This window comes from Etheostoma cragini, chromosome 2 (assembly GCF_013103735.1).
Source record: "Etheostoma cragini isolate CJK2018 chromosome 2, CSU_Ecrag_1.0, whole genome shotgun sequence".
Taxonomy (NCBI): Eukaryota; Metazoa; Chordata; class Actinopteri; order Perciformes; family Percidae; genus Etheostoma; species Etheostoma cragini.
Window position 1 is genome coordinate 15,330,917 of NC_048408.1, and position 24,628 is coordinate 15,355,544.

General features: G+C 39.0%; 2 protein-coding genes across 3 annotated transcripts in view; one reads left to right on the forward strand and one right to left on the reverse strand.

Moving 5' to 3' along the window:
* cabp4 (calcium binding protein 4) overlaps positions 1 to 2,508 on the reverse strand; it is a 21,621-nt gene extending 19,113 nt beyond the window's left edge. The window contains exon 1 of the mRNA XM_034898289.1: positions 2,407 to 2,508. The gene's annotated coding sequence lies outside the window, so the exon portion shown is untranslated. The remainder of the gene's footprint in view (positions 1 to 2,406) is intronic.
* doc2d (double C2-like domains, delta) overlaps positions 1 to 24,628 on the forward strand; it is a 69,139-nt gene that overhangs the window by 10,904 nt on the left and 33,607 nt on the right. The window contains exons 1-2 of one of the 2 annotated variants that reach the window (XM_034898268.1): positions 20,222 to 20,481; positions 23,764 to 24,178. In XM_034898268.1, coding sequence (XP_034754159.1) covers positions 23,782 to 24,178 — 397 coding nt within the window. In that variant the 5' untranslated portion in view covers positions 20,222 to 20,481; positions 23,764 to 23,781. Of the gene's footprint in view, positions 1 to 20,221; positions 20,482 to 23,763; positions 24,179 to 24,628 lie in introns of those variants that run through there. The other variant, XM_034898275.1, reaches the window with a different exon arrangement.

Sequence of the window (24,628 nt, forward strand, 5' to 3'; positions counted from 1 at the left end):
CTAAGTGGCCAATTGCTGTCAATCACCAAGCCGACACAAGCAATTTTAGATCCTAATCACGCTAAATGAAGTAATGAAATGGAGAGCCAGGTGGTACAGGCTAAAACAAACACAACTACACAGCTAATGATGGAGAGTAGGCTGCGATGTAGTTGTTGGAGTTGAATCGGACTGGCTGTAGTGTTAGGGGTTAAACACCAAATGGAAATTCTAAATATATTTCACAAGAGCCACTAGAGTGAAAGGCACAAGATGCATTGTATGTCATACAAAGAAGAGCCATATACAATACACACACACAGACCCAAAACAAAAAGAAATAGAAAGCACTCCTATAGGCCATTAATCCACCAAGACTTAATATTATTCATCAAGAGAATTGTTATTTTCTGTTGCTGGATGTTACAGAAAATACACCATTTTCTCATAGTGTTCATTTTCTTCGGAGAATAATACCTAAATCTTGTTTGGGAATATTTTTACAAGGATGCATAGGGCAAAATGAGTGAGTCTCTCTCATTACCAATACCAATTTATATAGATAAAGTTACTGTAACGTCACATATAGTATGAATGTTAGTTAAATTAGCTTCATCACTGAGAGGATGAGTGAAAATTTGGTTACAAATGCTCTGCACCCAAAATAATTTTAGTTTAGTAATTTAGTTTTCAAGAGACACATATGAATGTTTTATGATCTGAGAACTCGATCATCAGGACAACGGTTAATTTGTGTGTTCCTGATCTGTTCTGCCACCTCTATGGTTAAAGTGTGGTTAGGGTTAGGCACAGAAATATGAGGTTAAAGTTAGGGATCTCGTGCTTCTTCCCCCTTGGCTCCTAACACACAAGAGCCAGAATTCAAACAGCAACTAGAGTTATTCGTCCAGAAAACAAAAATGTAGGTTGTGTTAGACATTTTGAAGAAACTACATTAGCTGTTAAGATTTGGCAACCAGTTATTGGACAAACTGTGTGATAATGTATCAAAAACAAATGAATAACAATAATTAGGTAACAACAATTTTGGGCTGATCTAAAATTATGCCATGTCTGGTGAAGACTGGAGGGTAAAAAAAGAGCACTTCACCCATTTAGCATTGCACTCCTATAGAATATAAATTTTTTGAAAATAAAGAATCAAATTCACTGCTGCAGAATTTAGAGACATCATCTGTTTTATTCCACCCATTTTTCTTTCTTGTCAAAATCTGCGCCTACATTACCCACAATGCAACTCAACCACCGATAGTTAGAGCAAGCAGCTAATGTAGGCTTTGTCCACTCACCTCAAGCAGAGATGAGTAGCAGGCTGGTAAGCTCACTTTTTTGTAACTCCACACCCCCATATTTGTTTCATTTTACAACTTATAGTCTTCAGACACAACTGATGCTGAAGTTGCATCACGTTACATAACTTGAGACAATTTATGAGACTTCATGCAGCTCTGTCTGGGGTCACAAAAGACTTTAAATACAACTTTTTCATAAATAAAGTAGTCCTCACCAACAACCTTTTAAACAGACTTTGATGTGTAAAATTGGTTAAAAAAACCATTTTGTTTCTCCCACTTACTGTATGTTGGTTCCTTGGCACATGATCTAAATTTAAACCAAATTTTCAAAATGCTTTCTACCCTACATCTGTTTTCGCTTTGTTTTCTTATTATCTTTCTATTCGCATGCCGTCCTGTCAGAAGACAATAAATCCCAAATGGCCAAACCAGCCTGTGTCTGATCCATAAACGACCAATAGTAATGCAATCGGGTCTGGCACTCCATCTCATCTTCACCTATCTTAACACCTCTCCACCACTTCCTCCACCTGCAACACCCTGTCTCTCCCCCCCCCAGCACTGATTTCATGTCACGGTGCTGAAATGAGACTGTCGCCTTCTGTATTGCCGCTGATAGGATTGAACAGAGGGATAGAATGAGACATTTTTCACATTCACTGAATTTTTTTCCCTGTCTCCTTATGATCATATCTTATTGCTGCTTGGTATTATTCTTGTCTAATTGCAATCTCTTCTTCCTTGTATTTCTGGAAGCCAGCCTGCTAATCGCGTAGTGGAGCTGTTTAAAGTCGTCTGTTGATGTGATTGCATTGTAGCAAGCAACAGGGGCACAGATATTGAACCAAAACAAAAGCACACAGTATGCTGGCCATCTGTCGGCTTGTACAGGAAAATATACTTGAGATCCAGATAATCAAATAATAAAGCGGAGAACAGAGGTCTCTGTCTCATTGGAGTTTTAGTGGCTACCTTAAACATGCTCTGTTCACGGCTTGCTCACTACCAATGAACCATGGCTCCAGTTTTTTTAGAATTATTAAACATTGCAGAGTAAAACAAGCTGATACTACAAATCAGTAGCACAGGAAAAATACTCATGTAAGCCTACCTTTCATTATGCTTGTTTGTCTTGGTTAAGAGATGCGACAGATGCGAATGACATGTATCTCTACTGCATGAAGCCTTACTTAACCTGAGGATTAGACAATGGAAGGTGATTATCCAGTTAAATATTTCTGGATTAGAGATGTAACTGGCTGCCCCTGTCCTCCCAAGAACAAAAAGGACAATGCTATTGTCTTACTGCAGATATGTTAAGGGAGCAGATTCTATAAATGTAGATGAATTTATTTTTTATTTAAATTTCTCTTTATTTGAATGATTTCAGATATAAAATGCAAAATCCCACAGGTTGGTTAACCTATGGGGGTCCATCATTACAGATACTTGTTTTGCAGATAAACAATTTAAAACACATATACGTTTATTACTGTACAAATAACAAAAAATCCTGCCTCGAAACAGTTGTGTTGTTTTACAAGTAACAAATGGGACAGAAACAAAGGCAGCCAGAAAGGTCTCCACTCATAAATAAAGTCACACTGAATCCACCCGGCTTAGTTTAGAGGCTGCCCCAATGGCCCCTTTGTTTAGTTTTTGGTTGTTGTCTTGGTTGTTTTTAAGGTGTTGTGGGTGGGCTAAAAGGAGGGCTTAATTGTTTACCCCATGGCTGTCATACTTTGTTATATGTGCCCCTTGGAAATTTAATAAAGATATAAAAATTAAAAAAAGTCAGTATGCCATAATGTGTCACTGGTTGAAATAGTGTGGAAGCACAACTCAACCAAAGCTGTCATGCAGTTTTGTAGGAATGTGCATACAATTATGCATTTAACATTCAGATAATGTGCACATGACGTGGATTAATGTTAAAGCTATTGAACCATGGAATCCTTTAGATGATCGTTGGATATTAATATTAAGAAATCAAATCAACCAACCACAGGGAAAATATGAGGGAAGAAGTTAAGGTGCAAGAGGTTAATGAACAGCAGAAGAAACTATAGAAATCCATTTAGCCTGAAGTATTCTTACCGAATCATGATGAGATGTTAAATGTCGCCAGTAGAATAACAGTATATTCACATTTTGAGCATAATACAGCTGTGTGTGTACATTAGGTTAAATTCAGACTGCAGGCCTTAATACTCATTTCTATTTATTTTTCCAGATCAGATTTTTTGACCAACTGTTCACATTCTTTTTTTGAAATGGGACCCGCATCATACTCAATTACTGGGAACAACCTGATAGTGACCTGCAAACAAGTGATACATTTCATGCAACACCCTGTTTAAATGCTAATCAAAATAAACCGATAATAAATCGAGATGTAATGTAGATGTTACTGTATGTAGCACTACTAGCTACCGCTAGCTTCTAGCCAGCAGTGTGGGAACAGAGACGTTTATAATGATACTTCCACGTTACAGGCTTTGCAGCATACGGCCCTCAGATGTGTTTTAAGTAGAGCTTGGCAGCGATAAAAATATTTTTATTTTATACCCATTAATCGCATAATTTTCCTGGTTAATCGCAAAATAAAATAATTAATTCAAAAGTAGTGTATATAGTGCCATTTTTTTAATTGTTCTGCCATTTGAACAAAAGTGCCGTAACATTTGTTCTGCATTTTGTTTATAAAGTAGCAGTTAAATAAAATATTTAGTGTACATCTCAACTTAAACATAATGTATTTATCATGTCCAGAGGTGAATTCCATCTGGTTGGAACATATTGCATAAGCGACTCCTTCTTATGTCCACGTTCTTCTGTTGTTGCTTTAACTCTGCAGCACCTGCTGGACTGGGTTTAGAGCCCCACAACTTTTCTGAACTTCGCAAGGACACTGTCAACGCACTGTTAAGCAGAGACACTGTGACAGAACAATGGAGACCGTGCGCAAAGCAAGGGACATGATCAAAACCAGCAGCAATCAGATTTTGTATCTATTCGTGCTATCTGTGCTAACTGTGGTGACTTTATTTGACCCATTCCACCGCTGTGCAACTTCAATAAAGTGTCCCGCGCATGTTTCAGCATAATGTCTCTCTTCCGTTTTCGTTACAGTCAGAGCACGTGAATGCAGCGCCCACTTTTCATCAGTATAATGCACTGTAACTCCGAGATAATTATGATTACCCAGTGAGTCCAGTAGTCCCCAGTAAGAGCAGCAGCGGGTGCATGTTGTAACGTGGTCGTTTTTGCAGTCCTCTCCTTTTCATACAACTTGGAGTCTGCTGGTGCGTGTTAAGGGAATCTCATACCTGCTGTCATTGCTGCGATTCTCAGATTGATGTCCTCCACAACCCTAATGGGCCTGCAGTCTGTAGCTATCCACGTCGCTATGGCATTTGTTAGCGTCTCTTGCCTTTGTTTATCTCTACCCCCCCACGCTGCATCTAACGTAGTCTGTCAAAGCCTCGCGCCACTGTGTGTTTCGTTTAATGATTTGCTGGTATCAACTGTCAAGGTGATATTTCAGACTGGAAGTACTCGGGTGATAAGAAAACTCAACTTTGCAGTATTTACATAGCCTGTGATCAACAAACTTTTCCAATAATAAAGAAATAATAAGAACTGCGTTAACGCACAATAAAAAAAACTGTTGGCGTTAACTAATTGATTAACGCGATAATGACGCGTTAACTTGCCCAGCCCTACTTATAAGATAATTCAAATGATGAATTACTGTCATGTATCCATTATTACAGCTAGAGGATCCCAGGAGAACAGTCATATCAGCTTGCAGTTACACATTAGCAAAAATAAATCTAATTTGGCTAATTTTTGCCTGCAGTCTGTACGTAGCCTAAGTCTTGCATTCATTGCCAGACCAATCATTACAAGCGTCATATGCAGGTATGGTTGCTTCTGCAAAATAGCCTTGGGAAGGAACTTGTTTTGGTGGAACATGTGCACGTAGGGAGACAAGCTCTGTAATTAAAATGGCTGTTGAGTGGGTGATGAGATTTTTACAAAAAAACAAGATAAATATAATTAGTTTGTCAGTTCTAGCTCGGAAGATGTCTCATAAATCGACCAGAATTTAAAAATGTTACACTAAGACAGCCGAAGGTCGGGTCATCTGGCTGAACATCATAAATGAAACATCGAAGATATAGACTAGCTATACAAATACATACATAAGTGACAATCCTTTCATCATTGTACATCCGTCCATTACAGTGTTTCCTAACTGGCAGAGTTCAATGACTGACTTCTGTTTGTGAGTTTTGTCAGGCAAACGATGTAGAGGGATTTCATGACCCTGGGGCCATTTTCTATTGAACGCCACGGTTGCCACACTGTTCCTTGACTGCCAAAACCACCCACCATGGTCAGTGTTGTTGTTGAACTGACACCTTAAATAAAACCTATGTCAGAATTGATTTAACTTGGTACCAGTGTGGATATTAGTTATTTGTTCGATAAAAGTAGCATAATCCGTCCCTTCAGTCTATCTGACCATCAAAAAGGTGTAACTGTCCCTACAAGCTCTGTTGTTCCTCTCCTTGGCATTTTGCTTTGCTCTGCAGTGGTCACTTGCTGAACTTTGTCTCACTTCACTGGACAAACCTGCAGCATGACCTATGACTCTTGTAAATGTCACACTTTGATTTAAAATGTGTAAAAACTCAAAAAAAAAGTAAAGAAATACACTGTGATTTTACTAATACCCAACTTAAAAGGTCTCCTGAAGCTATATAAATAGATAGCCTAGGTGATAGTTCTGTAAGTAGAGCAAAAAACATCTGCTTTTGAGAAAACAGAAACTGCAGATTAGGCATGATCTAATTTTTTAAGCTTTCTTCCCCTGTTCCTGCTTCTTTCTTTCCCCCCTCTTTTTTTCTTGTTCTTCATCTAGCGAGGCAGGGCTGCAGCAGGAAACTGTTGAGGAACCTATTCCCCTGTGCGATCAGACCCTCGCCACGCTCAAATATGCTTAGAACGTCCAATCAAAGCCCTTATTTAGCACTTTGCTTTTTTGAAGAAGTGGAATCTTATTTCACCCCTTACCTTCACAGAAAAAGACAAGGGAGTGCAATAATGTTGCATTTCATGCATCAGTCAGCTCCCAATGGAGTGTAGACCTTTGAATTGTTTACTCAAGTGGAAATCAACTTGTATTTGGCTTGGCCTGGTTGGAAGCAGTGGTGCAGTTTTTAACAGCATGAAGCCAAATCTGGGAAATGCTGCTTATAAGGCTAGATGCTGTGCAGATGAAGCAATAGGAAGGACGTTTTTCCAACTTCCACATTTTCATGGAAGCACACTAGCACCAACCAAAGTGCAATATTTTTATACTGTAATCAGGGTTGGCTCCTGAGTCCGGCATCAATAATTTATGTTAACAAAGTAAACACACCTTTCTTGTGCTTCAAGTCACTGTTGACCTTTCCTGTATTTAACCAAGACGATGATATTTCCCAAACCTTACCAAAGCACTGCGTGTTGCCTAAAGTGTTTCTGGTTGCTCGACAGATAATGCGGTCCACAGTCACAGTAAATTCTTTAAACTCATTTTCACCTGTGAATTGTTTTCCTCCTTGGCAGTAAAACACTTCATGCAAGTCGCAAGAAACTCCTGCAAGGTCAAATGGACTAAATAAATACTTCTAGGGCTGAATAACTCTTAAAGATGCATTACAAATTTACTTGACAGACAACTTGACACCCACTAGCTGATCAACAATAGAGCTGCAAACAACATAATGCAAGCCCCTGTAGGAGGAAATTCTTTTGTTGAATATAAGATTATCCACAACTTATATATCTGTGCTGTCTTTATATATAGATACATACACATATATATATATATATATATATATATATATATATATATATATATAATTAATTAATTAATTAATTAATTAATTAATTTAATTAATTAATTAATTTCTGGAGACAGGTGTGGATGTTACTATTTAAAAAATATTTGGCTAGATTCAGAGAAAAACATGAAATGTATGTGTAGTTTGTATGTAAGAAGCTATTGGAGGGGTTAATGATGTGTTCACTTATTGGTGACTGATAATGTATTATCAGGAACTAATTGCCTACACTGTTTCCTCATTAAGCACAGCATGCCGCCCTGCCACGGGGCACTGGCTGCAGACCTTGCTCTGCTATTTCGTCCCCATTTTCCTCCTTTATCTACTGCTCTGCTGGTCATTCCACTGTCATGTACTGCATTAACACTCCTATTATTGTTTGAAAGTGGGGGCCACTTTCCATCAAATTATAAAAGGACTTTGGGATACAGAGGTTTTGTCATTGATTTCCTTTCTTGCTGTGGAAATGATTCCGACGTCTTTAAATAATCCATCCACCTTTTTCTCATCCGTCCTGTCAATTTATCCCCATTTCTCTGGCATTTGTAATTGCTGTACTTCCTGCTCTCAGTTTCAGGCTATTCTTTTATTTTTATTTTTTAAAACTTTTTCTTTCCTCTCTTTCCTCATTAGTCTATTTTCTTCCCTTGAACATTCGTATTAATCTTTTGTTTCATTGAATCTGTGTCTTTGTGTCTTATTCACTGCAGTCACCTTCACACTCCTGATCTGGAGCAATTGACTCATCTCCATCCTTCCCTCTCCATCCATTCACTCCTCCATATCGCACATGCCCACTGCCCTGCCTCTGGGCCACACTTCCCTCCACCCCTCTTTCCGCTCCACCTCAACCTCTCCCTGTATTTTATTTATGGGAATATGCTGATGGGGCAAACCCAGGATAGAATATTTCTAGTTACATGGTGAGAAATTGAAATAGAAACAGATTTTAGAAGGCGAAAGAGTGTAAGAGTACACACAATTAATCATGGGCCTGTCATTTGTCCTAAAAAGCAAAGTCATTCATCAAAATGGAGCAGAGAAAAAATGGGGAAAGGTTGGACAAGGGAAAGAGAGGAGAGAAAGAAATGTGTATCACAGAATCCATGCAGGATCTAATTGGGTCAGTGGCAAAAAAATGTGACTGTTAGTGCTGAGCTTTGTTTCAGAGTTGTAACAGCAGGCGTGTCGGAGATCAGCGTAAGGAGTGCAATTCAATCTCATGAGAGATAAAACAAGAAATAAGGCAACCCCGGGCATCATGCGTATGTATCTAACTCAAAACCATGTGGTAAGTTGTTCTATGAAAACATGAAATTGAGACCAGCAGGGGCCAGTTTTTATTTTCCCCAAGAGCAGCCAAAAATGGCAGGAGGAGAATTATTCAAAAAACAAAGAATGAAATAACACATTTAACCTGAGGGGATATCATTCAGTCACTCTCTTACTTTATTTGACAGGGGTCATTCTTTCTTTTGCATTGCTGGCTGGGCCTGTCACAAAACATTAGGGAAAAAAACTAATTCAGCGACATGTATGAATTTAGATTTGCTGTCTTTCTTAAACACATGTCTGTTCTTTTTGTGTGCAACCCCTGCTTGTCAGTTGAGGACAAATCAAAGGTAGGGTTAATGGGATCTGTCTGTGTCAGAACAGCTCTCAGAGGGCGGAAGAAAAAGACAGGACAGCAGATAAAATGAGGAGAAAGTGATAGGTGATGGTAGAGAAAGACAGAGGGAGCTGCCTCTTATGATAGACCAGCAGCCATGCTGTGCTGAAGTTGTGGACGAGGCGAGGGGTGAAAAGAATGATGCACCTTGACAGAACAGCACTCTACCAACACGACCAACTATTCCCCCTGAAGAAGAGGGATGTGGAGCACAAGCAGCACCTGCGACACCAGCTGCCACCCCAGGGGAACTCCGACAACTAGCCCACCTGTTTATAAATGCACTCGCCAACATCACACTGCAGATTAAATTCAATCAAGTTCTTGTGATTTATGTGCACTTTGAGATTCAATAAAATAATAATTAAAATAAATTAATTTAAAAGAATAAATGAAATAATTTACTAAAATTCAATTCAATGTCATTTACAGTATCAAATCATAACAAGAGTTATCTCAAGACACTTTACAGTCTAGAGTAAGTCTAGACCACACTATATTTTACAAAGACTAATTCCCTTAAGAGCAAGCATTTAGTGCGACAGTGGTGAGGAAAAACTTCCTTTTAAGCAGAAATCTCGGACAGACCCAGGCTCTTTTTAGGTGGTGTCGGACGGGTTGGGGGTGTGATGAACAGTGACAATTTTATATATATATATAAGTCACAATAAAGATAATGGAACTAGAAATAATAACTCAAGTAGTTAATGGCGTAGCAGGGCACTGCAGGACATAGCAGTATGTAGCTGTACGTAGCAGGGCTCTGAACAGGACCACGGCTACAGCTACAACCATGAACCAGGTGCCACCCTAATCCAAGGAAACTGCTAGGCGAGAAAACGTGGGGAATAGGTTCCACAGAACTGAGTTTGTAATAAGCATTTCTGGGACATGGATGCACACAGATAGAAAGGAGATCAGTGTGTCAAAGGAAGTCCCCCGGCAGTCTAAAACTATAACAGCATAATTAAGAGCTGGTTCAAACCTGAGCCAGTTCTAAGGCTTGGTAGATGAATCTGACAACTATGAAGAGAAGCAAAGAAGGGGCATACAGGGAGTTTGCATTGCATTGTTTCAAAATTAGAGAGGCCTCGCTCACACGTTTGGAACTGGCTGGTGAATGGGACCGTAACCTTTTTTTGTGGATCTACTGAACGTCATCTGAAGCTATACACCCTCCCCCGCCGGTCCAACTCCTAACCCACTCCACTCCCTAACTATAGGCTTTATCAAAGAGGAGAGTTTTAAGTTGACTCTTAAATGTGGTGACGGTGTCTATCTCCCAAACCCAGTCTGGTATCTGGTTCCCCAGGAGAGGAGCCTGATAGCTGAAGGCTCTGTCTTCTATTCTACTTTTACAGACTCTAGGAACCTCTGCATTCTGAGATGAGATAAGTGTCTCTCTTCTCAATTGAAATGTCATTCAAACAATTTGTCTGACATTCAAAGAAAATTAGCTTAATTCACATCTTGCTCTCATTGAAAAGGATTCTATGGCTTCCGCATGTAACTTTTGAAAGAAGAAATTAAACAATTTTCCTTAAATGAAAATCTTAATTCAAAAGCAATCAAATGCATCCAATGCTTAATTTGCTATACTCTGGCCTTTTGTTGCTACAGTCTTACTTGTGCTGGTATTAGTACTAACATTAACTATCTAACTTTAAATAGATATTGTAGTTTAACAAACTTTTATGTCTCTTGCCTACTTGTGCTACTTTACACTACACAGTATTTTAGCCTGTCACAGAAAAACATTGTAATGTTTTTTTCACAAAAGTAAAATGTTAACAAACCAGGAAACCTTTTTTTCTTGTTGCTTTTGGTGGTATTCCTCTTGCTTCCAGTCAGGTCACCTAATGATGATGTCTTTAAAATGGCTGGCTTAAGAGAAGAATGGGACATGAAGGAAAATTCAGTATGGCATGTCAGTATGGCATGACAATGTCTGCTGAAATTTGAAATCCTCTTACTTTTGTGGAAGGTAATAATAGGCTAGTCATACTTCAGTTATTAAAGAGATTTAGGGCCACATCACGTGAAAAAACAACATTTGCATACATTTACATTTTATGTGAATACTGAGAAATAAGTTAGAATTCAGACTTAAAACTCAGAATTCTCACTTTGAAGTCCGAACACTGATACAGTTTTTGCATGTGGCCCTAAAGCCGCCTACACATGATCTGCAGTGAAACTGCTCTGAGAGTTGTGCTGCCCAACTAGGCGTAGCGCTCGAAATTGCCACCTGCACTCAAAGTTCAAATTATATTGAACTTTGACCTTGTTGCTGCTGACCTTTTTAAGGCACAACTAATTACAGAAAATTCTTGCACAGATCTTTACCTCTTTGCTCTGCGCCCTACCTTGTGGTTTTGCAGTGGATTGTGTGTCGGCGGCTTAATCCTTCTCAGTATACAGCTGTTGTGCATATTTTGTTCTTTTTTTAAAAGAGGATCAAACCATTTTTTGACACATTTGCGTCTAAGTTTAAGGTCTTGGTGGACTTTTCCCATGGTCTGGACTGACTGTTGTTTGAAAGCCAGCATTGATAGAAGACAAACTTGGAGCATGTCATACTGTTTATTCTATGACATTGATACAAGATGTGCATTAGCCTATGACTCACTGTCATAACGCATAGCAGCGTATAGGTTCAACACTATGTATATTTCCCAGTGATTAGAATCCTGACAACAAATAAAATACAGAGTCACGGAGTAACGTAGGGAGTGCTCAAATGCTGACAATGTCAACCCAGCAGCTTGTTAACATGGTTATATGTAACTTTCAGTTTGTGTTGATTCCAGTAGCCCTTTGGACAAAAGCGGTACTGTTTTAACCACACCTGCTGCTGTCAAGGTGTTTTCTTTATGGTGCTGTTTTACCCACTGTAGATTATTGAGTTAGCGTTACTAGGAGGTCATAAAGTTGCAATGAATGTTTTGCTTGGACAGAAAAACATTCATTAACACTAAGATAAGACGTTACAGATGCATCATTGCATTTCAAGTGTTGTCTACCGTAACTTAGTCTACTTTGGATGTATCGTGAGCTAAACTGGGTATTACTGTCACTGTGTCATGAGCCAAAGTATTAAAAGATTGTTGTAGCAACAAACGTTATAATAACTTAGTTCATATAGCGCATTTCATGAAACCAAGTGGTGCTTTACACTGGTACAGGGGAACAAAGGAAAAAAATGGGAGGCCAAAAAAAATATGGACTAAAAGGATTAAATTATCCGTGCTAAATGGTAGGTGATGTAATTCAATGTTGGCTTCTGATGTACAATCAGAAGCCATCAAAGCCAATATGATCGCGCAATCTAAAGGTGTCTTATTTTTGAATAAAATAGACATATAACACCTGAGGGCCAATTCAGGACGGGGTTTGAATCATTTACAATCCCTTATTGTCTCCATTTGTTGAAAGCCTGTTGTCTTTCCCTTTTTAGGTTCTTTATGTCAGTTTTTTGTACTGTGATGGTCCTGCCCCAGTAGCAGCCATAACTAATACAGATACATTCTAAAATAAATGTAAAATACAACAAGGCCTAGATAAAAATATCTCCTGCAACCTTTTACGTGCATACTCACTAACAGGCTTTTCCGTCATTACGCCGAAATCTGTGACCCATCAGACTTTGTGCTCTGTAGCGCCGTCTACCTGCTGAAAATCATTTTGTGACTTACTATAAAAAATAAATAAAATAAAAATAGCATTCTTTTCACTGTAAATCTTGTTTACTCTAACAGGTCATTCATGATCATCAGATTAAAAGTTTCAGAAACATTTAAAAGTGACGTATATTTACTTTAAGTTGAAACTGTAGTATTCTAACAAACCTAGAGAACATTGTTAGGGAGTGGAATCACTACAGGACAATCAATTAAACTTACATTTCTTTGGCAAGGACAATTTTGACTAAATACATATGCAAGTCAAAACATACACCAAGACTTTTAAATTCAGTCCACCTTCAGCATACAGGCTCTTACAGCACACACTCAGCATTGCACCTTGTAAAAGAAGCAGAGAAGTAAATTAGAAATTCAAGATATGTCTGCACATACTTCTAAGGGCGAGAGAAGGATAGGGCGAGCAGTTCCTTTGATCTTTATCAGAAAATCTATGCAATTTCCCCATCCTGTGAGATGCCAAATGTTGAAAATTTCAGCATGCAGTAGTGCTAGAGTATGTAAATAGATGTTTATTTAATCTCATAGCTAATGGCTGGCGGAGAGGCTGAGGAGGCTGTGGTTGTACACTTAATGGAAAACCTACACAGCTTTGTGCTGTAGTAATGGGAGGAGATTATCTCGCCATGCAGAAGGACTGGATGAATGCTCCTCCACAAATTGGCCATACCCCCCTCCTTCCCACCGCCCTCATTCTAGATGTTTATTATTTATATTATACTCATGAGTGACGTAAATGCTTTAATCATATTTATGGAGGCTGAGGGACGTAGAAGCTGGATGTTTTTTTGGTTTGATTATGCTTTTTCTTTTAGACTTGTAATTTTTGCTTTGCATACATTGTATTATAACCTAATACTCTGAATTCACCTGCTTCCTGTTACTCTTATGGTTTGAGTCTCACATCCTTTTTTTCTTTGGATATTTGCTTTTGTCAGCTCATGGGCAAGGCCACTGTGTTAAATATCCATCTGAGAGGCTGACTAATGTTTAGCCCTGAGAAAGATCAATACTGCAGCGCCATTGTCCAGACTTCCTTCTTTAAGTGTAATTGATAGATTTCCTCCTCAGAACTGGCCTGGACCACGCTAAACCAGACAAATCCATGTGGTTTGGCGGTATTGAGAATGGAAAACTAGTAAAGCTCGGTGCCTGTCAAATGTACTTATTACCGCACTCAATGCATTTTCCATCTGTGGTTATGATGTTGTCACCTTTTCATTCAGATAATGTCATTTCATTCAGAGTGTGTGTGAGTCAATTTAGGGACACCACCGTTTGTGACTTTTCATCTTCAAAAATAAATTGCTTAAGGGTTTTGTTCAAGGTAGTTCTAGATTGCCGTTATTTTCCTTTCCCATGTGCTGTGCTTAATTTTTTATACTATTTTGCTTTACCTGCAGTCCCTGTCCTCTGTTCCAAAATTTGTACCTCCTTGACTTCTTGATCCTCCGGCTTGTGACCCCAAAATCATTCTGAGCAGTCCATTTTGAAGGACATCCCGATTCATAAAATGCCCATCGAGGAGCGAGGATCAAGGAGGCTTCTCGAGGAGGAGTTATAATCTAGGATACAACAACGTATCCTCAGTGGAAGTCTTTTTTGCGGTGCCATGTAAACAAAGAGGTGTAACAGAGCTAAAGGAGGAGGGAGAGAGTGAGATAATAGTTAGATCCGTGGTCTCGAAGTTAATCCAGGGGTCAGGTCGGTTGGATCATAAAAATGAACATTCTGAGTATTTGCGGTTGGGTGAAATAATACACAATCAACCTGGAAAATATTATTAACATTCTCTAAAATGTGAACATAGCAGAGCTGCTGTCGGACAGACAGCTTCATTTGTAAGTGCGTCTGGAGAAATGCTTGAGGAACAGCAGCTTAACTTTATTGTGATTATTTTAGAAGCTAAATGTCTTGTTCTGTTTCCTCTGTCCAGTTTATAACTACAGTTAGTGTAGAGGCTATTGGCAATTTGCATTTATTTCCATGAGATCTTAGTTGGTTTTCCACAAATCACTGCTTGTATGTACGCTTGTGTAGTGTAGTGTAGTGTAGTGTAGTGCAGTGGTGTGTGTGTGTGTGTGTGTGTGTGTGTGTGTGTGTGTGTGTGTGTGTGTGTGTGTGTGTGTGGTCAAAAACTGTATGTGCTTCTGGTTCTCACCCAAAGAACTAAAGGCTAGCTGTGTAGGCTAGCTGTTCATTTATATTTGTTTATATTTTATTTGAAAGGTTATTTTGGGGAAACTTCTTTTGATTAAACTAACTTAACTCAACTATTTAAACAATAACTAAAACAATAATCTTCATTGTCTCTATTTTTACATGGTTGGTACCAAATTTGGGCCCTTACCATACTGCCAAGAATAAAAATCAGGTGGAGAAATACCGATTTATTGTGTTGGCTGAGTATCACGACACTGGCAAGATAACACTAAGCAAAAATACATCAGGAAACTATAATTCTGTGTCAATCACCCACGACCTAAACGTGTTACGACTAAAGTAAGAGCCATCTTGGTGTTGGAACACAGTGTGTCTCATGGGTACTCAGCCACATGGTCTGATAGTTTTGGTGGTCAACAGGTCAGCTGTGAGAGCTCTGCAGCTGTCTGATAACGGCTCCTATGGGTGGAGTGTGTCCTCACCTAAGCATGTGTGCTTTTTAATTTTTCCAAAGGGACAAGCAGCTCTATAGAAACCAACACCATGAAGAACATGAGAGGATTCTGTCATCTTCTGACACTCTGACACATCTGCAGTAATTGCAAAGCCAATTAGCTTGTAGTCCATGTCTAAAGCACTTATTTACAGATAGATAGTTTGGCATCGGTAGACTGAGTTTTCATTTATCTCATTTCAACTCATTTAGCACTCATGTTCTTTTTGTAAATTAATGAATATACAGTGTAATGGTCTGTTAACGCAATATTGATGAGATGATGCTGATAGTAATGAGATGCCCAAAGTTAATCAAAGTGTTTCCAAATGGAGGAGCACATGCATCCACATGTATTCACCCTACTTCATCCTCCAGCTCGCCATTAATTTAATTGGCCAGGCTTGTTAGTTGTTTTTTCGGTTTCTTATCCACCATGGAAAGCCACATAGTTATCAATTATTCTCTGATGGATTTTCAAGCAGTAGTATGCCATTGAAATGTTATGTTGTCATGTTTTAATATTCTCTGGCCCATAGTGTAATCAAAGGCTGCTATACAGTATGTGACCAAGGAAACGTTTTATACCTCGTTTGATCAATTACGTTTTTAAATTTTTTAATTGTTTCATTTCTAAGCTTTACTTCTCATACTTTTTACGTTGCAATTTTTACCCTTTTGTTTTTTAAGCTTTATTTCCCCATTGTGTTGGATCCAACAGAGCCCATTTTTACTTATGCGTAATAACAGTAATAATGATAATTAATAATTGCAAAATCAACTAATTTCCTCCTTTCATTAAGTGTTCTTTTCTTCTGACCTTATGATCTTAAAAACCCTAATATGTTGAAATTTAGATTCTTTTGAAAAAAGTCATTCACAAACTAAGAAATCTACAGTACATATATACTGCATAGTGATTAATTGTGTTTAACCAGGTTTTACACCTGAAATAACAATTACAAACTGACGTAATGTGTTTTTGTTGCAGACTGAAACATGTCATAGGTTGAAAATACAAATTTTCAAGCAATTCTTGTAAAAAAGGACCCATATCAAATTTGTATTCATTTTTCAAAATAAAAGCAAAAAGATAAACAGCGAAAAATGTCTTGTTTTCTCAAAATTGAAAGGAAAAAATGAAATAAAAATGAAAATTGATTTTACAATTCACAATTTGGTGCTTAAATGAAAAATGGAAAACAATGGAAAATGAGCGTATCATCACTTATTTTCTGCTTATGGCAGAAATGTGGAACAGATCTTGATTTGTGCGGTGTCGTAAATCTTCGTACAATAGAAGTATCATCTTGCGAATTGCACATGACGGATCATGCAGGCAGCACCAATTGGGTATGACCATAGACAGTTAAAGAAGTGGACAAACAGATCCGTTGTTCTGGACAGAGACTGGTGAAGATAAATAGAAGCACTTTTTCCGGTGATGGTTAGGCGTTATTGCGCAGTCTCCGACTGAGCTTGAAGACATATGTGACAGAAGCTACCTGTCGGAAAGTTGTAAGTCTTCTGGTAGCTGTGCCAAGAAAAATCGTAATCATTCTGAATCAACAGAGACGGCGAAGGTATATGTTAGGAGATAACATGGACACTGGCTCATTACTGCTAACTAACATACCTGGGTATGACAGCTTCCCCTTCTCACCAGCATAAGTTCCTCCATTCAGAGGCATCACTCTTGGATTGTGGGATTGTTCAGGATTGTGGGTAATGAAATCCTTATCCAAGACATCAGGGATAAAAGAACAAACCTCAAAACAAGGTTTGGTGCCCCATACACCAACCCCAGGATTTGGTTTGGAATCATGATTTTTGACCCATGATTCTGATACAAACCTCGATTCTTTTGGAGTGTGGGGGGTGGAGGAGAGTTATAATCAATTAACGTAGTACAACATGTTTTCTGCCACATGGCATCGTTTTGTCATTGATTACATCCAACTTTGCAAAACAGTTAAACAACAGATACCTAATTTGTTGATATTGATTGATTTCAATGTTGATTGATCCAACACCAAAGATTCTTTTTTACCTTAAAATAATGTTCCCAAAATCTTTTCAATGGTTCATTAACTCGTTCGAATGAGACATAAGAATAATGGTAATGGTAAAAATAGTGGACAATTCCAACCTATAGGGGGACCGAAGAGGAAAAGTGCTTTGGTGCCTACTGGAAAGGTGCTGGTTGACAAGCAAGTAGCTAATGCTTGGTATATAACGTTAACTAATTCTTGGTGGGTAACATAAGATTACGACATTGTTCAACACACTCAGTTATTTTTAGTATGATTGTTTTGACCACGGTTTTTGATCTATCCCACAAATTCATCAGTAACGTTTACTGTATAGACAGAAGACTTATCAAATGAAAGCTGACAACAGCCCTAAGGACACAACCACAGTCAGCCCCCAGCCAGCTAGCAGCCATCCCCGTCAGCACTTAACTCCGGTGCTAAGGACACTAGAACAGTGGCTTTTTGTAACTTTACACCTCTTTTGCTTTTTCCCCCTTTTGCCTTTAGCTGTCTTTACAGTTAGCTAAATTTACCAGACAAAACAGGGGTAAGGCACCAAATGGACTAATACTACTACATTGCATTGTATTTTTACTTTCGGAACCCATTGCGGGCGTGACTGTTGAGCTTTATTGTTGGCCTATTTTTAACATTGTGCAGTTTCACCTGCACAGCTGATGTGATCCATACATTTCCATTAGCATTATAACGAAAGGGTTGTTTAACCCGATGAATCACTTTAACTAAGTATGTAGTTTCTCTCTTCCTCTGTGTTTCCTGATTTATTTTCATTAAAATGTTACTACTTTTTTTATAGTTTAATAGCGGACCTTCCCTTCCTACATGTATTGATAGTGCAGTAGAGATCACTTCCGGGTTATGCAATTTAAAAAAATATATAAAAATTGGATGAATAACTCAATTTTTCCATTTTTCATTTGAGCACAACACCAGATATTTTTTCATTTTGGTTTTGGACAGATTGGATCCAGGTGTACACTTCATATTTGCCTTTTAAATTTTCACACCCATGCCTCCATTCCTTATCCTTCTCATTCATTCATTGCATCCACCAGTAATTTACAACTGTGTCACCCTGCACAAGTCCACTGTTATTAATGTATCGTTGTCGATGATTCATTTTATTACTGTGGCAGGTGCCGTTTCTGAAGGCCACTACAGTTAGACGCATCTAACTAAAATGGAAGGAGTCTCTGTATGTGTGTATGTATGTACACATTGTGCAGTATATTAAGGAGCGATATTAACTGTAACACTGCCAAACGGCATGTTGGGTACAGATCCCTCCCCATCGCTCGCTACAGTACATTACAGTACTGTATCGAGTACTGTAATGTACTATGTGTGGTAAGGGCCCACATTTGTTACCAACCATGTAAAATAGAGACAATGAAGATTATTGGTTTAGTATTGTTTAATTAGTTGAGTTAAGTTAGTTTAATCAAAAGAGGTGTTCTCAAAATAACCTTTCAAATAAAATATAAACAAATATAAGTGAATAGCTAGCCTACATCAATAAAAAAAAGATATGTATTGTACTGTAGAATACAGTATAGTACAGACCAGAGATGTTACAAACTTAAACATTTCAAGCTTTCAGAAATAAGGCTTTTGTCCCCAGAAATAGCCTGGTCCCAAATGGCTAGCTGCTAGCAAATAAATTGTTTACTCTAGCACTGCTTGGGTACGCAACTATGTCTTGGCAGGTGTATTGCTTAGGACCCGAGGAAGCGCAGTGTTGAGTGTGAAGTTGTTAGGATGAGCGGTTCTCGAGGAAAAAAAATCGCTCTTGTTTAAAGGACAAAGGGAACGGCTCTGCAGCCCCTTTGCATCTGGGTGGAGATGTGTACATGGTTGAGGAGTACATATACCTGGGAGTTAACATTGACAAAAGGCTGAACTAGAAGAGCAACAGCCCGGCTGCATACAAGAAAGGGATGAGCAGACTCTATTTCCTGAGGAAGCTGAGATCTTTTGACGTGTGCAACTAAATGTTGAAGATGTTCTACCAGTCTGTTGCAACCCTGAACACCCTCTCCACCCCACACTGGTCCATCAGCAGAGTACCTTCTCCAAAAGGCTTCGACGTTGCACGGGCCGCTACAAGAAATAATGTCGGCCTCATTCCATGAAACTGTTCAACAATTCACAGCTGTGTTAGATAACTATTTAATTACCTCACACATTATAATATTGCATTATTATGCTAATTGCACACAGGTCACTTCATATTTAATATCAACGTAAAAAATAAATATTTTGTGATATATACTATATATCTAGGTTGTAAATATTACTCTACACTTGTACTGTATATACATGTGCATTTGCTTTTCTTTTCTTATCTTATTTTATTTCATCTTATTTTATTACGTCTAGTATATTTCTTGTATTTTTGTTTTGTGTGAGAGTGAGTATGTGCCCATTCCAAACCGGCACGTTTTGAACGGGCACTGGACTAGTACAGACAAAGCACACATGCCTGGCTGATATTGGCCATAGTCACAGCCAACACAAAGTAATCTGGCAGTGCAACTGTATGGCTTGCAGTCTGTTTTGTTCAGCTCAGTCAACATGTTGAATTTAATTTCCTTTCTCTGTCCTTCAGCTGGCGGATTTTTTTTCATTTCATCCCAGGGCAATATTTCCTTTTGTGTGCTTTGTTTTCACATACATTTTCCTTCCATCTACATACATCTTTCCTCTTCATAATCACGTATAATTTTACACTTACATGTATATAAATATATGTATCTCTTTGTTTGTTTTTGCTGGTGTCGATGAGTATTTGTCTGTGGGTCTAAATGGTGTTGGTTTGTCTCCTCATCTGTCTCTCCTTCTTGGTCTGTTTGTTTTCCTTCACTTTCTCTTGCAACCCCCCATACATTATCACACACACTCATGCATATTTTTCCCAGGTTTCCTTAAATCTCCCCACTGCTGAGAAAGTGACTGACAGCACTATATGCACAGTCTGCAAAGGACTGATGGGGATTTTAACCAGATACGTCACAACTAGAGAGGAAGAGAAAGAGGGAGGGAAAGAGGAGAGGAGGAGAGCGAACGAACAGAGACGGGAGAGAATGAGAGAGAGAGTACAGAGGGATATATTGAGTCAGAGCTGGTCTTCATGTTCCTCAGTGTGTAAGAGACAGAGGAATTGAGAGCAAGCAAGATGGAGTGCTGGCACAGATGAAGACTGTCCCTGGGTACGTATTTGTGGATGGCTACATTCGTGAATGTGAGTGTGTGCACATGTGCTTGCATGTGCATACCTCTCTGTGTTAGAAGGGTGAGAGGGATTGAGTTCGTAAGCAACATGCTGCAAGTGATCGATTGAACGTGCGTACCTAAGCAGTGAATTTACGTGTTGTTACATAAGAAGCAGTGCGAGTGTCTGAGTGAGTGTAAGTATTAAAGATGGGAACAGGCAGTTTTGGGTCTCTATGTGCGTGTGTGTACTGTCTTAACACACGTGTGTGTTTGTGTGTGTGTCAGAGATATTCTACCTAAGTGCTGTAACTTAGTAGGAGGGATGTGCTCTGTGAAATGTAAGTTACAGCAGAGTTAAGTCTTGTTATTTTTGGATTTGGATGGTGTGTTGGCTCCAGCGTGTTCAGTATGTGGACATGTATGTCTGTGTGTAAGAAGGAGAGACTTGATATGTTTTACGATGCGTTTAGAGGTGTGGTATAGCATTACTGATGTAAACAATGTCTCACTGCAGTGCCTATGGTATTCTGTTTCAGATTTCTGTGTGGCTTCTACAAACATCTGAGGCAATGTAAGTGTAAACATGTGTACTGTATGTGACAACATACAGGAGGACATACAAGATAATTTACTTACATCAAGAAAGGGAAATCCCACAGCATTTTTAGCTACGAAAGAAGGGTGGACATCAACTAGAGTTGAAACATTTAATTTATTTCTTTATGTGCAAAAGATGAATCTTTATTTTTGATGAGCGATTTGAGAATTTAAGTCATTTTTTCCAGCTTCTGAAATGCGAAAATTTGCAGCTTGCTTTTTTTCTGATAAATATGAACGTAAAAGGATTATCTTTGGGTTTTTGGACTGTCAACTTGAGCTCTGGGAAAACCTGTCCCGGGCATTGTTAACTGTGTTCTGTCATTTACTCTTAACAATGAATTAATTAACTTAAAAAATGACAGATTAACCGATAATGATGAGTAGTTTTATCCCTGAGTCAACACTTTGATGTGAGTTTTCAAAGCGACACAAGAATAACAGTGAGCCAAACAGGTTAATCATTTGCATTAACTCGAGATGCATCAGTCAAAAACTAGAAGAGCAACATTATTTCATTTTTGGGGGAAGAATGGACTTATAAATCATGAACGGACGAGCTAAATGGACAAAATGCCCACCCATAAAAGGACAGGTCTCAAGTTGACACTACAACAGCAGTGACATGATGGACATATGCAATAATAAGGAGTGGCTGATAAGTCACAGGATGTATGGGCAGTTGTGTCATATAGTGAAGGTATGTTTTAGCAGCTAAAGACTATATAATTTCTTTTAATCTAGTTGTTTTTGTCTTTTCCAGTGTAAAGTGGGACATCACTGTCTGGTATACACAGAAAGCCGTTTGAAGTTTGTCCCTGTGATCACTGTAATCAGACCAGCTCTTGAAATAATAAAAACATGGTGGCACTGCGGGAGTGCGTAAGAGATAACATGGCTTCAGTCTCTCTTAATCACTGTAAGGGGATATTTGGAATGGACCACTGGAGGAAAATAGGGGAGGGTCATGTCTTGTTATTCTTTGTTAAGGTGAAGCTCATCCAACTTTTTTAAGTCTAGGGGGGAGGGTTACCCAACTTGTGTATTCATGAAAACAGCTACATTTCAAAGTGGCTTGTTAGATGCATATTTTCCATGTAGCTCTCTCAATCTCGGCCCCCCATAGCTAGCAGATGAGTCCCTCCCTGTTTAGTCAGCCAGACAATTTGAGCTGTAGCTTTGTAGAGACTGTGCAATTTCTCAAACTGAATAAATCCCGCCCTCACATATGAACACAAAACTGTTTTGCTAGTTCCTTCGTGTTGTAACTAAGACATCTGCTGAAAGAATAATGTTGTTCATTAACATAGTTGCCATACTGTTAAGTTCAAAAACATCGAAAACACCAATGTACAAAAACATAGCGGACCAGACGCAATCTTTTATTTCGAAAAGTCAAAACTAACGGACAGTACGCAGCCAGGAGGGCATGAGAAAGGAGGTCTCCAGGCTGCAGCCTTATCTGACTCAAATATCCATTCGGTCCCAGTGATTATTTGTGAAAAGGTGGTAGCGTGCAAGCTCCCAAATTGATGCTTCTCTGAGAAATGTAGTTTTGTTCAGCTTCAGCAGCTTTACTTACGTTAAAATATACAATGACTGACAGTCTCAGCGTTTTATTGTTTTATTTCATGTGAATACTAGTTTACTAGAGGAGTAACTTAGTAGTTGAAGTAATGCTTTAGTACAGGAAGTGTGCATTTAATTTCCAGACTTATTGTGTTTCCACAACAATGTTAGTGAGTAAATCTACTGAAATGGCCACCATAACCGTGGAGTGTAAGATGAGAAGGCAGAGGTTTGTCATGGATGTCATGATTGAAAAAAAAAAAAACAATGGCGTCTGTACATCTTTGCCAAGCGCAAACCAGAACAGAACTCATTAATACATTGTTGGGGAGGGTCATGCATTTTTTCCCCCAATCATTTTGTAGGGTTATTGAAAAAAATAGTATTTGGCAAAGGGAGGGTAAAGTCTTTTTTTACTATAGACCCCAAAACTCCTCCGTTAGACCCTTAAATGAAAAACAAACAGTCCCTAGGAGAATATAGGAAATAATAACATTTGGCTTAACGAGGTTGGAGTTTTGGCAACAGTTATTATTTTTCATTTGGTGACAAATATGTCAAGGACCGAGAAAGGCTTCATAGTATTATGTAAATATTGCTCAGGGGACATGCAGATGAGAGAACGAGGAGTGAAAGAGAGAGATAAGGGAAGGATTAGAGTGAAGTGCAGATACACAAGTGACATCACTTCTTCATACTTTACAGCACTACATTGAATATTAATTCAGAGCACAGACTTGGTGTGCTGACACAATGTGTGAGTCACACTTGAAGTGCCAAAGGTTCTAGCAGATTCTATTTTAGCTGTTGAGAAGTCAGGTTTGCATCAATGGACGGAAATAGAAATGTTCTTCAGAAAGAAATGTTTTACATGTGTCGCGATTTATTCAATATCTTGTTAACGTTGACTTGCCTTGTCTATAATTGACCCCTGTTGCTGCTGTACAAACTCCCAGAAAGTAGTGAGTTGGACACTCCGAACAGGCGAATGATATAGCTGTTATTTAGTTTTTCTCATTTGGTTCCTCAGCTCTTGTTCTTCCCAGCTGTATTCTCGGTTTTGTCTTTCTCACCTCATTCATCTCCTTCTGTCTTCCTTTTATATTGCACAGTCTCGTTCGACAGTCCACATGAGCGTCTCCAAACCCCCACCACCCCCCTCCACCACCCACCTGGCCATCCCTCCTTCCTCCACCTCAACACCTTCCTCCACCGCCTCAACTGCATCCTCCCCCTTGGCGATGCCCCACTCTACCGGCCCGCCCCCTCCCTCGCCGGTCAAGATCTCTATGCAGGAGCACTTTGCCATCAACGTGTGCCCGGGACCCATCCTCCCCATCCCACAGATCTCAGACTTCTTTCCCCGTTTCCACGACTACCCCTGCACGCCACCGCCTCCGAGAGAGAAGAAGATCCTAAAAGAGGAGACTTTCAACGGGGAGACGGGTGGCGGATACAAGGATGGGGAGAGGAGGCTGGACATCGACGGAGACAGGGAGGAGGCGATCGACTCTGACGATGATGACAGTGAGTTCTGACCAGGGTGAACAAAGTTTAGTGGTGGAAAGGTTGACCTTAATGTTCTGTGTGTGAATGTTTATTCCTGCAAAAATGACAAGTGAACAAACCCTTTCTAAACTTTGGAGAGGAGTCATCTTTTTTATTTTTTTATTTTTTTTCTACTCAAAATGAGTTTCAGCATTTTCCTCAGAAACACAACATATGCTTGCAGAGTAATTGTGGATTCAAGCATTTTTCGAAGAGTGTTTGTCACTCCCACTTTATTTGACACAGTGCCTCCGATGATTTACTAGACAATGTAGCAATAGTAGGACTCAGCCTGCAAAGTTTCTGCTCATTCCCAAACAGTAATCAAACAAGACAGATCAATTCATATTAGGCAGCATCATGTTTTTAGGAAGCCATCTGCTAAAATATGACTCAGCTTGTGTGTGTGTGTGTGTGTGTGTGTGTGTG